Source organism: Microcaecilia unicolor, chromosome 1 (assembly GCF_901765095.1).
Source record: "Microcaecilia unicolor chromosome 1, aMicUni1.1, whole genome shotgun sequence".
Lineage (NCBI taxonomy): Eukaryota > Metazoa > Chordata > Amphibia > Gymnophiona > Siphonopidae > Microcaecilia > Microcaecilia unicolor.
The window spans coordinates 509,602,572-509,622,194 of NC_044031.1; the positions used below are offsets into that span (position 1 = coordinate 509,602,572).

A 19,623-nucleotide genomic window follows, 5' to 3' on the forward strand; every position below is an offset into this window, starting at 1 on the left:
GCGCATCCCACTCACAGATGAGCCCCCGTTTTACCGAAAGAAACTCCCCTTTTTATAAGGCTTAGAACTCATATTCAGAGCTGAGGAAAATTACAGAATGCTTCTCTTTTTAGGTAAACAAACCATACTGTGGGAACGTGGTTACATGCTTTCGAAGTCCAGGTGGCCAGGCTGAACCTCCAAAAACAAGAACCATCCTCCCTTTGCATACCAAATTAATTCTTATCTTCCAACTTGTTTTTGTATTTACAAGGAAAGTTACTTTCGGTCAAAGACAGAAGATTTCAGAGTTCATTATCGATCAAAGCAGGGTTGAAAAGCAATCCTTTAAACCTTCCATTACAAGCAGTAAGGAGACAAATCCCAGACACTGGAACTGTCGGAAAGGAACTGGAACAAAATGTGCTTAGATACTACAGTATTTGGTCAAAGGAAAATGCTTTCATTTATTTAAGGCACTGTATACAAAGGAGATTTTGCTATTCACATGTATCTTCTCTGCCTGTTTCCTGAAAGGTTGTGACTATGGGGTCCTTTTACTAAGGTGCGCTGAAAAATGGCCCACGGTAGTGCAGATGCATGTTTTGGGCGCGCGCAGAGTCATTTATCAGTGCACCTGTAAAAAAGGCTTTTTAAAATTTTTTGCTGAAAATGGATGTGTGGCAAAATGAAAAGTGCCGTGAGTCCATTTTGTATCTGAGACCTTACCACCAGTCATTGACCTAGCGGTAAAATCTCACGTGGTAATGACCTATGCGCGTCAAATGCCACTTGGTGTGCGTAGCTGATGCACACCAGAAAATAAAAAATATTTTTCGGACGCATGCCAAAAATGAAATTACCGCCAGGGCCACGCGGTAGCCGGGCATTAACTTAGAATTGGTGCATTTTGGGCACGCATAGGCGCTTACGCGGCTTAGTAAAAGGGCCCCTTTATATTTTATTTTAGTGGAAAAAAATTATGGGCCATTGTTTAAAGTATCAACTAATATTTTAATGATGTCATTGCTACAGTATTTTAGGAGCAAGCTTTGAAACCTTGAAAAAGCTGATATAATCCTATGATACAGGAAACTAATCATTATTCAGTTATCAGGAAATTGGAGATTAATCCATCATAGTGAAAGCTGAGCTGTTTGTTCCTGACACTGGGCCTTTATTGGCAGAGCAGTGGTGAGAGGGACTCTGCATACCAGGCTCAGCTCAGCAATGCTGTTTTATTAGTGCCTTAACATGGTCATATCTAACTGAGACAATACTGTTGTTTTGCAGTTCAGGCACCTCCATATTTCATTAGAAGGCCAGTCACCTACCATAAATACCGCAGAAGTGGAAGAGCACCAGGATAAGAGCCAGGGGAACCCAATTCAAATCCCACTACAGCTCCTTGTGATTCTCAGGTACAAACTTACCACCCCCCCCCCCCCCCCCCCGTTTACAAAGCCGTGCTAGCAGCTGCCGGTGCGCTAATGCCAACACAGCCCATTCACTTTGAATGGGCTGTGTCGGCATTGCCACACGGCTTTGTAAACAGAGGGGGTTAGATTGTAAGCTCTCTAGGGACAGAAAAATACCTACTGGGCTTGCAGATGATATATAAGAAATTACATAGTCCTTTTACTAAGGTGCGCTAATAGATTTAGCATATGCTAATCATTAGCCTGTGCTATATGATAAGATACCGTTATATTCCTATGGGCATCTTATAATTTAGTGCACACTAATTGTTAAGTGTGTGCTAAATCTGTTAGTACACCTTAGTAAAAGAATCCCTAAATTAAAAGGAAAACAAACCCAGAAGAAAAGTCAGTACATTTCTACACTTTATTCAACACATTGCATAATATGCATTAAAAAAAAAACAAGGAAAACCCCAGCTAGCCATACCAAACATCATGCCATCACCAAAGAAAGAACACATGTGCTCTCAGTTCTTTCCCCAGGAAAGATACAGTATAGCCAGATCACTAGCTGACTGAATATATGCTTATGACCATATATGCTTTTAATTTGAGTTGTATATGTTTACATGTTAAATTGACAGTGTTTCCAGATTACCTTCTGAGAATTTATACTGTAAAAATATAGTGTAACACGAGCGCTAGAAAAAGAATAAATACATTCACAAGACTCCAAAAGTAATACATACAGTTAATTCCACTCGGTCAATATTTTCTTGGTCAGTAAAGGTTGATGTTCACCATAACAACTCTAAAGAAATGGATTTAGTTTACTGTTCACTATAGGTGTCTTTGTATTAAAACAGCAGTACTAGCTGCTTTATATTTTATTCTGTTTAGGATGTATTGGTGCTTAAAGTTTATGACAGCTTCTCTTACTTGGCCTCTTTTGATTTCGGATGATGATATCAATAACCTTTCCTGAAGGATGTGGAAAACCACAAAGTCAAAAGGGTCAGATGAATCAATGACTGGCCACTCAGAAATCTGTGTGACCAAGGGGCTCTTTTACTAAAGCTTAGCACACTAATGGAATTTGGTATAAAATGGGCATTTAGCACATGCTAATCCTGTTAGCGCATGCTAGGCTTTAGTAAATTTGCCCCTATTGGTTAAAATAAATCAGGTGGTCAATAGTGCTGAGTTCTGAAAAGGTGAATCAAGAAAGAAACACCTCATTTACTCATCTCAGTTAATTAGGATCTAAATACAACTGAAATAATTTACAAAGAAACACATTTACAACTTCCATTTGTTAGAAAATACCACCACCCTACTAATTGCCTCTGTCATGTCTCTTTTAAACAGTAGCTTGTAGGTCTTGATCACTGCAACCTGAAAACAGAAAAATTGAACTGGAAAAGCTGTATGTAAGATTTAAAGAGCATTTGGACAATTCTAATGCACTGCACACACCTATGTATACTGTAGATTTGGAAGATTTTGTAGACACTACAAGAGAAGTATTTGTCAGTAACTTCCTTGAATTCCTTTATATGAATGTGATTACTGGGATGTTGCATATAGGAAGAATATGGAATGTTATCTGAAGGAAACGCCCAAATACTAAGGGGCAGATGCTCAAAACTCCAGCGCTGTACTAAACAGAGCCAGAGTAATACCGCCGGATCAGAACAGAACAACTCCCTAATGCTCAACGCTGAGATGCAAATGTAAGTGGTTCACAGTGTTGAGCATTAGGGAGGTTGGTGGGAGAACAGTGTCTGGCATATGCACTGAAGAGCTGTGCGTTAAGCACAGCTCTTCAGTGCATGCCCAGAACGTCAGAGGGGAGAAGGGAAGGAGGAGGAAGAGGTGCCAAGCAAGCTAATGCCTAATGAGACTCAACCAAGATGGTACGTCCTAGAAAAAGGCAAAGAGAACTCCAATTTGCTACTGGGAGAGAGGGCTGTTCCCTACTTATACTAGTGTGGGCAATAAAAAACATTTTTAATTAGACTGCTGATGTAGATATAGGACCTGGCACAGACACTTTGAAAACCAAAGATTTAATTCCAAGTTCTGGGCCACATTTACTAAGCAGCAATAAGTCCAATGAGGGCTTACCGCTCGCTACACAGGAAGTACCATTGGGCTACCACAGCAGCCCAGCGGTGCTTCCAAGTCCTAGTGCGCTGTCATAGCCGGCTACAGTGTACCCGGCAATAATTGGGCAGTGTTGCGCACTGCCCAGTTACTTCCGGGTTAGTGCGGGAGCCCTTACCGCCATCCATCCCCGAAATGGCCGCACGGCAAGTGCTTTACTTGCCGCATGGCCATTTCCTGCAGGAAAGAGAGACTTCCCTTTTACCTGCTGTAGTAAAAGGGGGCCTCGGCACGTGTGAAAAACACACGCCGACACCAGGGTAGGCCCCCTTTTGCTGCAGCTTGGTAAAAGGGGCCCTCTGTTTGCAAATTTATTTTAGGCACTCAGGGAAACCAAACTAACCTTCTTGTGACTTTAGTATGTGGCTAGCAGAGCCACATACTTCAATGTTGCTTTCGGCACCTAACCTTTATACCTATTCAGGAAATCTAGACTGCCCCAATTTGACTGCCCTATTTGACTGACTGTACATTTGTCCTTTAGATTGTAAGCTCCTTGAGCAGGGACTGTCTTTCTATGTTAAACTGTACAGCGCTGCGTAACCCTAGTAGCGCTTTAGAAATGTTAAGTAGTAGTAGTGAAGGAATATGGGTGGTGTCCATCAAGTCATCTGCCCAAACTACTACTACTACTTAGCATTTCTATAGCGCTGCCAGCTCCAAGTTGGTGTAGGGTTTACAGTGGGAAGAGCGCCCTTGTTTGGCGTGCTGTCTGTTGAACATTGAAGAGGAATATGTAAAGACCTCATCAGCAAACACTTGCAAGCTGACTGCGCTGTGAGCCAGTGAGCTCATTCGTTCACGCGCTCGTCAGCTTTCAACATTCCGCATGAGCAAATACGGGGCTAGTCTAGTGCTAATGGCCTCTAGCACCCGCAATTGCTTGTTAGCATTGGGGCCTAAATTAGCAGTGATTAGTAGGTCTGGATGAACTGTGATTGTTTGCCCTTGTTATTTCTTGTATGATAGCATTTTCATACCCACAGAATGATTGAACAGGTTCACAATATTTAACACTCCTATAAAGATGCTACAACAGCAGCTTTGAAGTTCACAGTAAGTTAAACTTGATAACAGAAGTAGACAGGCATTTCTTTACAAACATGAAATTTGATCACATAACAGTAAAATATCCATGCCAGAAGTGATAGCAATGAACATGAAAGGTACTTCATAGTGGAAGGATGGGAGTGGGGTAAGTTGTAGTACTCAACTGAAAAGAAAGATTAGTTTTAAATATAATTTAAAATAGTAATCTCCTCCTTTAGCAATTATGGCTGATAATTTTCATCTATGGTTATGGAGTTCCAAAAATAAAACACAGAAAACTGTCTTAATCTGTTATTTCAAAACTTTAAAATAGGGGGAAGGGACTAAAGACCCAGACTTAAGTTACATCTTTTCAAATGTTATACATTCAACATTCAAAAATGTCAAAAGTCGTCTCCAGTTTGGTCCTGCTCTTTTGTTCCAGTAAACCCACAATGAACAGAAAAGTGCTGCTGCCGTCAATCTGTGGTCACTGAGCAACTTGACTGAGGCGGTGAGGCTCAGGCACCTCTTGTCCTGGCAGCGCGTGCTGGGAATTTTTCAAAGTCAGCTGTCTGTTTAAACAAAAGAAAAGTCATAAAAGGATAAATGCATCACATTTAACTCTAATATTTAAATAATCCAACTAGAACACATACTTCACACTACAGTTCAAAATTTAGTATCAGGTCATGTTCATGGAAATCCACATGCATATGTCGTAAGGTGTTCACAGAGGTTATAGTTATGACATATCACAGCTACTCTTGATATATTTGATATACTGCATCAACTGGTACTGCAAAACTGGACAGTTCTAAAGTCACTGAATAACTTTACCCAAAGGGTATACTTTGCTCCCTTGATGGAATATTGCATTCTTTTATTGTCTAACATACTGATGAATGGTATCCTCTGTTCTTTACATTAATAGACTCCCTCTGGATTGAGGCTTTAGTTAAAAGATAATGGGCCTGATAGTCAGTCCGTGGGAGTTAGCCCAACTAACTCCTGTGGTCAGCGCTGAGCCTGGATATTCAATGCCAGGTCATTTCCAGTGACCGGCACTGAATATCTGATTTTTTTTTAGTCAGTTCAAATTTAACCAGCCAGGCTGATATTCAGTGCTGGCCGGTTACGGCTAGCCACTAACCGCACATTTTCAGCAGGACATGGCTGGCCATGACCCGCTGAAAATTCAAGGATAGCTGGTTATGGGACATTTAACAAACAGAAGGATGTTGCCAAAAAGCCAGCAGTATATTAGAGAGCTTGAAGCACAGAGGAGCAAGAGCCCTAGGAGATGTATAGCAGCCTGCAGACGGAAGGGGAGACTTAGGGAGAAGGCAGCTCCAGGAAGTAGGTGTTGTCTGCATAGAGCTGGGAAAAGCTGGCAGATACACTGGAGGTGCTCTGTTTGCACAGCGGGAAGAGGGCTTGGAGGAAACACTAATTCCCAGGAAGGTGCACAGGGGCAAAGGCAGTGGGAAAGTAAAGTACAGCCTGAAGAAGATCGGAAACTAAGGGGCCGATGCTAAAAAAAAACCCCTTGTGTTTAGATCTGTAGTTGAAGTTACCAATTTTGAAATAGAAAGTGATGCTCAAAGGAAATCGCATGTAAATGAGCTGCACGCAATTTCAACAAGCAGCTCGGTAGGGAAAGCGCCTAGTGCATGCATAGAACTAAGCATCGATGCTATACGCATGCCCAAGAAAAAAAAAAACCCTACAACTGCGTGTGCATGTGCCATGACTCCACAAGGTGTTTCAGCCTTCAATGACAACTTCTTTACAGTTTATTTTTGTAAGGTTCCACGACAACTTTCACAGACAGGGGAGTTTATTGTTTATATCTGCATGTATAAAAGCTGGTGTAGCTTTTTTCACATGGAAGCGCCTTCATAATGTGCTTCAGCCTTTTTTTTTTGTTTCGTGACAATTTTTTCACAGTGCTGTTATGTGTGGGACACACGCACATGACATATTTAACACACGTGCAAATACTATTAAAATTTGACAGCAGACTGCTCCACTGAGAAGTCGCTATCATGCTACGACAGCTTCAGACCTGCTGGAAAATTTCACAACGTTAAAGATAGGTGCTTCTTTCTATGCATCACTCAGAAATGGCTGTGCATCACTCAGAATGCTCATTTTAATACTAATCAGTTCATTGTAATACATTTGAATAGGATTATCATTGGCTGCTACTTAGAAAGGTAAAATTGACGTAGAACCCCTCTGTGCAATACTTGCTGAATAACGTGAACGCTAAACTACCTAGAACCAGTTTAATTGGACGTTGCTAATACAGCACGCTTTCTGCATTGGCTCCTAAGTATCTTTAAAAGTGTTCTGTTTACACACACAGAGGAAGGAGGGCTTAGAAGAAGCTAATCCCTCGAGTGCTGCAGAGAAGATACAGGGCAGAGGAAGTTGGCAAGGGAAAGTAAGTTGTTCTTATGAAGGGAAAAAGCCAGCAGGAGTTTACATGTAGTCCTTGAAAGGTGGGATTTAACCCTGGTAATGACAAGAGAATCACTGAGCAGGGAAGTGCATGAGCATAGAAAGATTGTGAGTCTGAAACAAAGTTATGGAAGAAAAAGTTGTTACTTACCTGTAACAGGTTCTCCATAGATAGCAGGATAAGTCAGCTACACACTGATGATGTCATCCAATGAGCCCTGGAATGGATCATGCTTTCCCTGAGCTCAGAGGAAGCCTTTTGAAAAGCTCCCTCTGAGTATGCGTAGGCTGCCACCTATATGTGTCCCTGTGTGCTCCTTCACCCTCAGGTGTTCCTAGCTTGGTACTGTGGCATCATCCATAGGGGAGGTTGGGGGGTGGTGGTTTGCAGCTGACCTATCCTGCTGTCCACGGAGAACCTCTGTTAACTTTCTCCATGGACAAGCAGAATGAGTCAGCCACGCACTGGTGACTCTCCAGCTGAGGAGTGAGAAAAGGCCAGATGGTTGGCGTTCCAGCCCTTAGGAGGGGCTCCTTCAAGAGCTCTCTATCCCATTCAGGTAGAATGAGGTTGTGGGAACAGGGAAGGCATAAAAGAGGCATTAAGCTATGTTAGTTCCTTAACTTTATTAAGGTCCACATGGTGGAACCCGCCATAAAACAAGGACTGCAACGCTAACCACATGTCATGTACAACAGTGTCACATGGCAGCATGACAAGTTTTGTGATGGCTAAAAAAGAACAGTAGATAACAAAAGAGAAGGTTCAAGAGTACACAAACAGCAGAAGAAAAAGGCATAACAGGGTTTCCAAGCCTGGAACAATCGAAAGTCCTTTAGTCATAAAAACCCAACGCAGGCCATGTTTTGGCATAACAACGCCTGCCTCAGGGGTCCAAATACTCAAATGCTCTCGAAGACAGACTCAAAAAAGACAAACGAACAATGCTAGCCGACAGTGAAAAACACAGTAGCGTATCTAATACTCCCACATAGTCAGACAAATCCAACTGTATTTTAAGCGACGTGTTCCTCAATAATTATAACCAGAACCTGCCTGCAGATCCTAGGTCATACATGCAAAGGCCACAGTGAAACCTCAAATTCCAATGGAATCAGCCTACTCAACCTTCATCTATCATACTTCATCTATCACCTTCACTTTGGACCATGCTACAGTAGTGAACATCCAAACTCAACCTAAACAAAAATGTCACTTTTTGCATCACCAGAGCCATATATGCATTCTCAAAATAGATTTTTCTCACATTATTTGGGAAGCCCATCTCAGTTCTCAACTGAGGCAGGGTGCCCGGTTAAAACCAAATTGAATGTTCCATAACAAACATCTGAAGCTCAGGGCAATCTTTGACTTCATTAAGAGTTTGGCCTTTTTCTTCAGGATTGATTAGAATTAACTCAGATGGACAGTCAAGTTGCCATGTTTTATCTCAAGAAATGAGATGCAGATTGTTGGTGGCTGCATTGTGAAGCAGCCTCTAGCGTACCAAGAGCGGGGTGATGGGGGAGGTCAACCCCGGGTGCAAGCAGCAAGGGAGTGCACAGAGCAGTCACGCAGCTGTCAGCTCTGCTGGTTCCCTGCCCCCTCTGTTAGTTCCTGTTCTGGGGAAGGACTGGCGGAGCCAACAGCCGGGTGACTGCTCCGTGTACCCCCAGGTGGTGAGGACGATGCACTTTGGAGGAGGGTGAGGTGGATGATGCGCTGAGAGGGGAAGGGGTTTGATGCACCGGGGGGGGGGTGTAGCACTGACACGCCCTGGATGGCAGTCAACCTAGGTGCGCCACTGGAAGCAGCACAAATTTAAGCCACACACACACCAGACAATCATAACCATATAGCAGTGAAGATCTGCAGACTTCGGCCTTGCAAATGGTCCCTAGACCACCACACCATATAGGATGTTTTTGGGGGGATTGAGGTATTCCTCAAATAGACCTGTTTTCCAGTAGCAAAAACACAAAGCTGCCTCTTTATTGTTCAGTGCATCCATCTCCAGATTGCCTTACGAGGAACGCATTGGCCACAGACTGGACTTTCCTTTATACTTATCCACCCACCCTCTAATAGCAAAAACCTGCACAAATTTCAAAATTCTAAGAGGTGAAATTCCTCAGGTGAGCTTCCAACACTGGAGGATTAATCTTAAAACTCTTTATGCTCCACAGTCTGAACAATAAAGTATGTGCACAATAATCAGCACTAAACATTTCTTAGCTAATTGCTGCAACATGAACATGTTAACCAGAGTTCAAGCCCCTTCTCCTCATAAACCTTCACTTTAAACTGGTAACAGGGGTTAAACTCTTTTCCATGGACAAGCAGAATGAGTGAGCCATACACTGGTGACATCATCCAACGAGCCCCAGAACGGATCATGCTCTCCCAGAGCTCAGAGGAAGCCTTTTGAAAAGCTCCTTATGAGCAAGCATGGGCTGCCCCCTTTATATGTCCCTGTGTGTGCTCCTTCCTCCTCAGTTTACCTTATCTGCCCTGCACAATGGTTAGAATTTTCCACTGTCCTTCTCACGCCAAAGAAATCAGTAATGACCGACCCTGTACAGAAGGCCTCCAGCACAGCAAAGCCAGGTTTCAAGAAATGCCTGAGCTGTGCTACAAAGATGAGCACTGCTGATGCATTGGCGTACCGAGGGCGGGGTAGTGAGAGCGGTCCGCTACGGGTGCACGCTGCAAGGGGGTGCAGGGAGCAGCCGCATGCCTGTTGGCTCCGCCGGTTCCCTGCTCCCTCTGATGTTACTTCCTGTCTGGGGTAGGGAATCAGCAGAGCCGACACCCATGCGACTGCTCCCAGCACCCCCAGGAGGTAAGAGCAATGCGCTGGGGAGGTTCAAGGTAATGCGCCGGGTGGGAGTGAAAGTGATGTGCCGGGAGGTGTGCGCACCGGCAATCTGCCCTGGGTGGCAACCGACCTAGGAATGCCACTGCACCCGAGGTATGTGTGCACTGCCTGGGCACAGCTCACCTCATAGGTGCCTGCCCACTCTGCCTACAAATGTTGCAGAGGGCCTGAAAATACAGACTACACACACTAAAAGACTTCCTCATTAAGCAAACAAAGAAGCTCCCGCAGAAGACCTCCAAGAAAAAAAGAAGGAAATTTTTTCCTCTCTTCCAAGAGCAACCTTCCATGTTTGTCAGTGCCATGCCACCTGCTCCGGTTCCATTGGAGAATGAGGCCCGCTCGTTGAGACACCCCCCTTGAATGAGCCCCATCTACCCTAGGCTTACCTGGAGGAGGTCCTGCAGCTTCCTCAGCAAGGCTAAACTCTGTATTTCTGCACAAGCTCTGACTCCACCTCCAAGTCTGTATGGCCCCATGCCCACTCCGGCCCTGATGCCAACTGCATACCTGCATGACCCCGAAGCAAGTCTAACGGGGACCAGAATGGCAGAACAGCCACTTCCGGGCCTGCATATTGCACGCAGCGGGACATCACCCGGTGCTCTACTGCACCCTCTGCGCTTACAACACTGGGATCTCAGTGGACTCCACCCCCTCAAAGGGCCAACACACCCCAAACACCAGGGCTCGCTGCACTGCTGAAAATTGTACAGACAGCCCAGGAGCTGGCAAGACAAAAAGGAGAAAAAACCCTCTATTTTCTACAGCCCTTTCAGATGCATTTGCAGAAAATACCATAGCATGGCTTCCACCTCCTCCTCCTCCTTTCAATCACCTCCAAGGGAGAGACAGGCACACTGCTGCCACAATTGCAGACCCTCCTGGGGCCCCACCCTACCAGGACAGCTAGAAGCTGCTGAAGCAAGCTATCAGATAGCCCAGGAGCCGGCAAGACAAAGAGGAGACAAACCCCCTCTGTTTTCTACAGCCCTTTCAGATACATCGAGTGCAGAAAATACCACAGCATGGCTTCGTCTTCCTCCTTCTTCTAATCACCTCCAAGGGAGAGACAGACACACTGCTGCCACAACTCCAGATCCTCCTGGGGCCCCACCCTACCAGGACCTCTGGGAGCCGCTGGAGCAAGCTATCAGTTCCAAAGGGCCACCTCACCTCCAAACAGCAAGCATCACACCACACCAACAGCTTCTAGACCTCTTCAGCCAGCTCATTACACTGCTCCATATACTGGCAACAGCACCACAAGCCTAGCAGGAAAACATGAACCATGATGACCCGGTCATACAGGGCCACCCCCCTACAACCTTCCAATTCAGAGGACTACCCCTCAGACCATGACAGTGAAGCCCTCTTCCTGGACCACTCCTCCTCAGATGTGGAAGACTTCCACTCCACAATGCCCCAGGACCCGTCAGGCATCCTCATGGACCTGGCACCCATTGCACCTCAACAAACCCCTCCTCCAGAGGACTTCAAAAAGTGTCCACCAATCTCTCACTCTCCATGGCGGAGACCCAGGCCCAGTGCAGCAAGACACTGGGCATCCTAAAGTACCTGGACACTCCAAAATCATTAATGGTGATGCCAGTTCATAACCTACTCTTGGACAGCCGTGAGAGAATTTGGCAGACTCCTTTCTCTGGCTCTGCTGGCTCAAAAAGGCTTGACCTAAAGTACCGGGATTTGACAAGCCATATCTGCCCCACCAATCCATCATTGTGGAATCAGCTCTCAAAAAGGCCAGTTGCTCTAAGACCCATGCCAGTGACCCTCCGGGAAAAGAACTAAAAACCCTGGACACCATTAAGAAAAAGGTGTACCACGAGACCATGCTGAACGTCAAAATTGATGTTCACCTCTTCCTCTATAATGATGATCTCTTGAAGAAGATCAAAGAGGCCCTGTCTTCTCTCCCACTGGACACAAAACCCCTCATCTCCCCCATCCTCCAGGTCTTGGAAGAGTGTGGAAAACACATGATCAGAGCCACTGATGCTTTTGAGATCTCCGACCGCACAGATGGCGTAGCCATTACGAGACACATGGCATGGCAGAAGGCCTTGTGACTCTGAGAGAACACACATGAATGCCTTGCTGATGCCCCTTGCTCTGGGAGAATCTGTTTAGGGACAAGGTCAAAGAAACAGTCAACACTCTGAAGGACCACTGCACTACCTTGCAAACTCTCTCCACAGATGGCTGGTGCAGTCTACCCCATTAAGAAGATATTACACTAGCCAATACTGCAGAAGCCATCACACAATAAGGTGTTACGATGACCCCTCAAAGTGGCAGTCCCACTGCCAAAAACTGCAAGCATACAGCACCACCTTCCAGCACAGGCAATGAAAAAAAATAAAAAATTGACCCCCACCCCTAACTCCAAAGCAGGCCCCAGCTTTTGACTCCACACAGACAGTATTCCCACCTGTGTGTGTGGGGGGGGGGGGGGGCACCTCTCTTTTTTCGATGAATCCTGGAAACTAATCATATCAGAAAAATGGGTCCTCAGCATCATACAACGAGGGTATCGGATCAAGTTCCACTCCCACCACCCTGACCTCCCCCCCCCAAACATAAAACCTCCCAGATCCACCTCATTCACTTGGCAGGAGCCAGAGAACCAGTTCCCACAGCAGAACACAACCAGGGGTTCTACTCCCGCTATTTCTTCATCCTCAAGAAGACAGACAGATTCAGACCCATCCTGGACCTCCAACACCTCAACAAATGCATCCTAAGACTGAAGTTCTGCAGGCACTCATTAGGAACCATCCTCTCACTGATCCAGAAAGACAATTGTCTGGCCTCGTTGGACCGAAAGGCACAGAAGAACAAAGGAATTCCGCACAGGTCAATACAAGCAGGCAAACACAGTGAAGGTGACACAAAGGATGATGTGGAAAAACATCCACCGGACTCAAAGAGTTCACAGCAGAAGTATTATTCAAAAATATGTAATGGACTCAACACAAATCATGTTTCGGCCACAAGGCCTACCTCAGGAGTCCCTGTATAGTGTGCAAGTCAAACTTCTCTGTTCTACAGCATCTGGAAATAAAGTGACCTTTCTCTTTATGGGTTTCTCTTTCTGGGATAACGACCAAGGATACCAGAAACTGGAAGATGTTCTTCAAAACAAAGATTTATTGGAGGTTTGAAGACTAGACACAACGTCGTGTTTCGGCCGTCAGGCCTGCATCAGGAGTCTGCTGTGCAAGGTGCTGCAGAAGAGTGATGTTTAAAACGCCTTGAAGATGTCACAGGTACCTGTATTATAAGCAGCGCGTGCAGCGGTTTGACGAGACCACGCGATCTTTTTAAACAGTCTTTCTCAAGACTACCACGTCATAGTTTGAAGAATCATCCTCATCACCACTGAGTCATAATCTGTGCAAGAGACTGCTGTGACATCTTCAAGGCGTTTTAAACATCACTCTTCTGCAGCTCCTTGCACAGCAGACTCCTGATGCAGGCCTGACCCCCGAAACACGACATTGTGTCACGTCTTCAAACGTCCAATAAATCTTTGTTTTGAAGAATATCTTCCAGTTTCTGGTATCCTTGGTCGCTCTCCTACTTTTTGTGTACTGTTGTTTTTACCGTGGGGCATTTGAGTTCTCCGCTTGCTGGCGGATTTCCTCTCACTTTCTCTTTCTGGGTCCAGTGGATGTTTTTCCATACCATCCTTTGTGGCAGGCCCCCACCATGCAGCAAAGCCACATATGCCTTCAGGTGTCAGCACACATCCACACTAGTAGTACAGATAGTCATGGAAAAGTAGAGGGAAATGCCGACACATGAACAAAGTCATAAGTAGCATAAGCATCGTCATACAGAGACAGATAGAAGGTTCATCAAGCCCAGTATCATGCTGCTAACAGTGGCCAATACAGGTCACAAGTACCTGCAAGATCTCAAAAGAATACAACAGATTTTATGCTGCTTAACCCAAGAAAAAACTGTGGATTTTCCCAATGTGGACATCTGCATAGCTTAAGTCCATCTTAATAATGATTTATGGACTTTTCTTTTAAGAACTTGTCGAAACTTCTTTTAAAACTCTGCTAAGCAAACTGCTTTTACCACATTGTCAGCAATGAATTCCAGAGCTTAATTAAACACTGAGTGAAGAAATATTTTCTCTGGTTTGTTACAATAATCTGAGACATGATATAAGCCTGCACAACAATCTTGAATTCATCAAATAGAAAATGGTTTCATAATCGTCTTGTCATAGCCTCCAAAATGTCTTGTGAACTGAGGCACTAAATTGTACATCTACAGTCAATGATAAATCTAGTATAATATTCAGTAACTTTAGAGAAACTTCAAATGGAATATTGATACTACTAATTGTTAAACTCTTATATAGGGTCTTAAGTATTGTGGAGATCCTAACCATAGAAGTTTAGTCTTTTCTTTATTCAGTTTCAAGAAATACAAAAAGACCCAACTGTCACGGTTGTGGCCGTGCCCTTATGTCCAGACCTACTGTTTTTCTGTATCTAGCCCTGTGACCTCTCCAGTCTGCCTTTTTTCCTGTTGTTTTTCTTCCTGTTAGCCAAGCCTCTCTTTGGTGTCCCTGAAGCCAAGCCTCGCTTTGATCTCCCTGCTTCTGCTTCATTTCCTACTTGTGACATCATCTGACTACTCCTTTATAAGGACCCAGGGAGCTTTCTTGCATTGCCTTTGCAACAGGTCTATTTTCCCTTTTCTTGTACTGTTGTTTGATTCTGAGGGAACTGGTCTTCTTGTTAAGCTGTGCCTCTGGGCACAGCCCTGAGCCCTGTGTGTGTGGTTCTGGTTTAAATCTGTATGGATTACTTGCCTGTTAGCTTTGCTTCTAAGCAAAGCCTTGTTCTGTTTTTCTGTGAGTATAGTTCTGGTTTGAACCTGAATGGATTACTTCCTTGTTATCTAGGCTCTCCAGCATAAGCCTGTTCTGTTTCCTTGTATGGTTTCCCTTGTTACCTTTCACTGTTCAGAGAGCCGGTTGTTGCCAGCCTAGCTGCTTTCCTTGATTACTTTGCTTCCATGCAGCCGTGTGTGCTATGTCTCTGCCTGCCTTCCCTTTTCCCTACCTGGCTGTGGGTGCTGGCTAAGTTCTGGTAAGAGCATTGTTTGTTTTTCCCTTTGATTTAAACCTTTGACTGCAGTGTAAGCCCTGCTTCTTTCTGACTTGTGTAATAGAAGCAGCCCTTCCCTTTAGCTAGGGTTACCATATGGCTCCAGAAAAAAAAGGACGGATTGAGCCAGCCGGGTTTTACTTCCATTGCTTTCAATGGAAGTAATTGAGCCAGCCGGGTTTCACTTCCATTGCTTTCAAAGCAATGGAAGTAAAACCCGGCTGGCTCAATTTGTCCTCCTTTTTCTGGAGCCATATAGTAACCCTAACCTTTAGCCTGCTTTAACTCTTTGCTGTGTTTGTCTGTTTAGCTGTGACTACTAGTGCCGCCCTGAGCGGCCTCTCTGTGTGGCACGAGTGGGCTGTTCTTCCATTTAGCTGTGTCTACTAGCACAGCCCTGAGCATCCTCTCTGTTTGGTTTCTGTTTGAGTTTGAATGGGTGGTTCTTCTGTTAGCTGTGACTACTAGCTCAGCCTTGAGCTGTTTCTCTGTGTGGCACAGGGTCTTTTGACCCCTTGTTTGTGGCTCTGTTTAGTGCAGTGTGTGTGCACTGCTTGAGTAATACTTGCTCAAGAGATTTCCATTCTGTTTCTTTTCCCTTCCCTCTGGTATGAGTGGGTTCCAGTTCGGCCTTGTGGCCCTTATGCTTGGACTCTCTTACGTGTGGGTTCCAGCTCGGCCTTCGGCCCATATGAGTGTCCTTCCATTGTTCCTGCTTTTGTTAAGTTCCGTTCCTGGTTTTCGCTTTCACCAGGCTCTGGTTTTACCTTGTCTTGAGTGTGCTCTGTCTATTTGCCATGTCTGGTATCTTATTTCTATTCAGTGCCTGGTTCGCCTCTGCTCTGTGGCTCCCCAGAGGACTTGTCTGCTGCAGCCCAAGGGCTCACCATCCTGGGTTCCATGACATCAACTCTCTATAAATATCAAAGCAACCTTGCACAGACTGAAAATACTAGTATTAATAATGTAATATCATCAGCAAAACTATAAAAACTCCACAGTCAGACAGACTGTCACAAAAGGATCCCATAACATCATTAAAGAGAATTGGAGATAGTGGAGATCCTTGAGGAAATCCACATGTAACTCTCCAAGGTTCCAAATGAACGCCATTCATTTTAACTCTTTAAGTCCTAGCCAAACAGAGAGGGTAACCAGCATACTTCAAAATTACACAGACAAAAAAAGCAACACTGGGCCTTCAAGACTGAGACAACAGGAGTATTTTATTAATAAAGGACCCGACACGGGCCGTGGTTCAGCGTTAAGCAACACCTGCCTCAGAGGTCAGGGTTTGAATGTAAATAGAATAAAATGTTTATGTATCTAATACCTCCGAATTTGGACAGAAAAAATCTTAAAGCTGAGTGTGTCTCACAGAAATGACAGCCACAATCTAGGTAGAAACTCCTGTATTTAGCCTTGTATTTTGCAAATTGCTTTTGCAAAATACAAGGCAGGAGTTTCTACCTATATTGCGGCTGTCATTTCTGTGAGACACACTCAGCTTTAAGATTTTTTCTGTCCAAATTCAGAGGTATTGGATACAGACACATTTTATTCTATTTACATTCAAACTCTGACCCCTGAGGCAGGTGTTGCTTAATGCCGAAACACGGCCCGTGTCGGGTCCTTTATTAATAAAATACTCCTGTTGTCTCAGTCTTGAAGGCCCAGTGTAACTCTCTAAGTCCTACCAGTCAAAAATTCTTTATACCTCTGAAGTACTTTACTGGAAATTCCTAACTCATTAAATTTCAGTAAGCATATGGTTTACTAAGTCAAAAGTCAATGATAAATCAAATTGCTTGGTGTCACTTGCACATAAAAGTTTTAATTTCAGAAACCAATGTCCTTAAAAGGGTTTCCATGTGATAACTGCTACAAAAGCCCAACTTAACCTGTTACTCACCCTGTATCAGTTACAATGGAGGCCCTGCTCACAAAGAGGCAGCTCCAGCACAAAGGCACCCTGCATAACCTTGGCAACCTCTCCTACACCCTGTGAAGGCATACAGGTCCACACATAGCAGCAGAGTAAGGACAAGGCCACACAATACTCATCATGCCAAGAACAGACATATGTAGTCCTGAGGGCCAATCTCAAAACCCAGTGTCACAGCTACCTGAGCCATGCTCATCATATGCCTCCCTCTGTAATGTCCTCCCTGTTGTTTTCACATAGCAATGTATGTGCCACAATGCTTTACTACTACTAATCATTTCTATAGCGCTACTAGACGTACGCAGCGCTGTACACTTGAACATGAAGAGACAGTCCCTGCTCGACAGAGCTTACAATCTAATTAGGACAGACAAACAGGACAAACAAGAGATAAGGGAATATTAAAGTGAGGATGATAAAATAAGGGTTCTGAACAAGTAAATAAGGGTTAGGAGTTAAAAGCAGCATCAAAAGGGTGGGCTTTTAGCTTAGATTTGAAGACGGCCAGAGATGGAGCTTTACGTACCGGCTCAGGAAGTCTATTCCAGGCATATGGTGCAGCAAGATAAAAGGAACGGAGTCTGGAGTTAGCAGTGGAGGAGAAGGGTGCAGATAAGAGAGATTTACCCAGTGAACGGAGTTCCCGGGGAGGAGTGTAGGGAGAGATGAGAGTGGAGAGGTATTGAGGAGCTGCAGAGTGAATGCACTTATAGGTCAATAAGAGGAGTTTGAACTGTATGCGGAAACGGATATGAAGCCAGTGAAGTGACTTGAGGAGAGGGCTAATATGAGCATAACGACACTGGCGGAATATTAGTCGTGCAGCAGAATTTTGAACAGATTGAAGAGGAGAGAGATGGCTAAGTGGGAGACCTGTGAGAAGCAAGTTGCAATAGTCTAAGACAGAGGTGATAAGAGTGTGGATGAGGGTTCTGGTAGTGTGCTCAGAAAGGAAAGGGCGAATTTTGGTGATATTATAGAGAAAGAAACAACAGGTTTTACCAGTCTGCTGAATATGTGGAGAGATGGAGAGGGAGGAGTCGAAGATGACCCCAAGGTTACGAGCTGATGAGACAGGAAGGATGAGAGTGTTATCCACAGAAATAGAGAATGGGGGAGGAGGAGAGGTTGGTTTAGGGGGAAAGATAAGAAGCTCAGTCTTTGTCATGTTTAGTTTCAGATGGCGCTGAGACATCCAGGCAGCAATGTCAGACAGGCAGGCTGATACTTTGGCCTGGATTTTGGCTGAGATTTCTGGTGTGGAGAGGTAGATCTGGGAGTCATCAGCGTAAAGATGATACTGAAAACCATGGAATGAGATCAGAGTACCAAGGGAAGAAGTATAGATGGAGAAAAGAAGAGGTCCCAGGACAGATCCCTGAGGTACACAAACTGACAGTGGGATAGATGTAGAGGAGGATCCACTAGAGTCTACACTAAAGGTACGCTGGGAGAGATAAGAAGAAAACCAGGAAAGACCAGAGCCCTGAAATCCAAGTGAGGACAGCGTATCAAGGAGCAGGCTGTGATCAACAGTGTCAAAAGCAGCAGATAGATCAAGAAGGATGAGGATAGAATAGAGACCTTTGGATCTGGCCTGGAACAGATCATTGGAGACTTTAGCAAGCGCTGCTTCAGTTGAATGAAGGGGGCGAAAGCCAGATTGAAGTGGATCAAGAATAGCTTGAGATGAAAGAAAGTCAAGGCAACAGCGGTGAACAGCACGTTCAAGTATCTTGGATAGGAAAGGGAGGAGGGAGATGGGGCAATAGTTGGAAGGAGAGGTAGGGTCCAATTAAGGTTTTTTAAGGAGTGGTGTGACTATGGCATGCTTGAAGGCATCAGGAACAGTCGCAGTGGAAATTGAAAGATTGAGGATATGACAGATAAAAGGGATGACGGTAGGAGAGATAGTGTTAAGTAGATGGGTGGAAATAGGATCAGAGGAACAGGTAGTTGGTTTTGAGGAGGAAATAAGACGTGTAGTTTCCTTTTCGGTGATTTCAGAAAAGGAAGAAAAGGAGGCAGGGGTTGGAGGGTTCAGAGAATGGATTAAGGGAAGGAGAGGTGGAGGTGATCTGGTTGAGAATTCAAATTTAATCTTGTGAACCCATAGGCGTAGTTTGACTGTTTCATTTGGGGGGGCAAAGGATGGGGCGGAGCATATTAGCATATTCATTTGCATATATACATATGCAAATGATATGCTAATATGGAGGAAGGAAGGAAGGGAAAAAGAGCTGGCTTTTTTTGGGAATAACCATAATGAATATGTATGAGATATCAAGCCAGCTCTTTCTCCTTTCCTTCCTTCTTTCCTCCTTACCCAGCACTCCCTCTTCCACTCCAGTAGTATTTCCCCACCCCCTTTCCCATACCATGCCAGTGTTGACCTTAGAAATGCATAAGCTCTATATGTAGATCCTTCAAGAGGTAGTGTGTCATGATTTAGGCTCTACACCCTTTCTGATGTTTTGGTGCCACCTCAGTAAAGCCAACACACAATCTCTCCACTGCAATACACTATACACAAACTTGTGCAAAAACACACTCATAACCTTACTAAACCATAACAGCACTAATTC

At 44.6% G+C, this 19,623-nt stretch overlaps 1 protein-coding gene across 3 annotated transcripts in view; it reads right to left on the minus strand.

The window, feature by feature from the left end:
* Nucleotides 1-4,178: 4,178 nt before the first annotated feature.
* Nucleotides 4,179-19,623, minus strand: part of PPP1R42 (protein phosphatase 1 regulatory subunit 42) — a 133,973-nt gene continuing 118,528 nt past the window's right edge. For all 3 annotated transcript variants that reach the window (XM_030190167.1, XM_030190165.1, XM_030190166.1), the window contains one exon: nucleotides 4,179-5,170. In XM_030190167.1, the coding sequence (XP_030046027.1) occupies nucleotides 5,086-5,170 (85 nt within the window). In that variant the 3' untranslated portion in view covers nucleotides 4,179-5,085. The remainder of the gene's footprint in view (nucleotides 5,171-19,623) is intronic.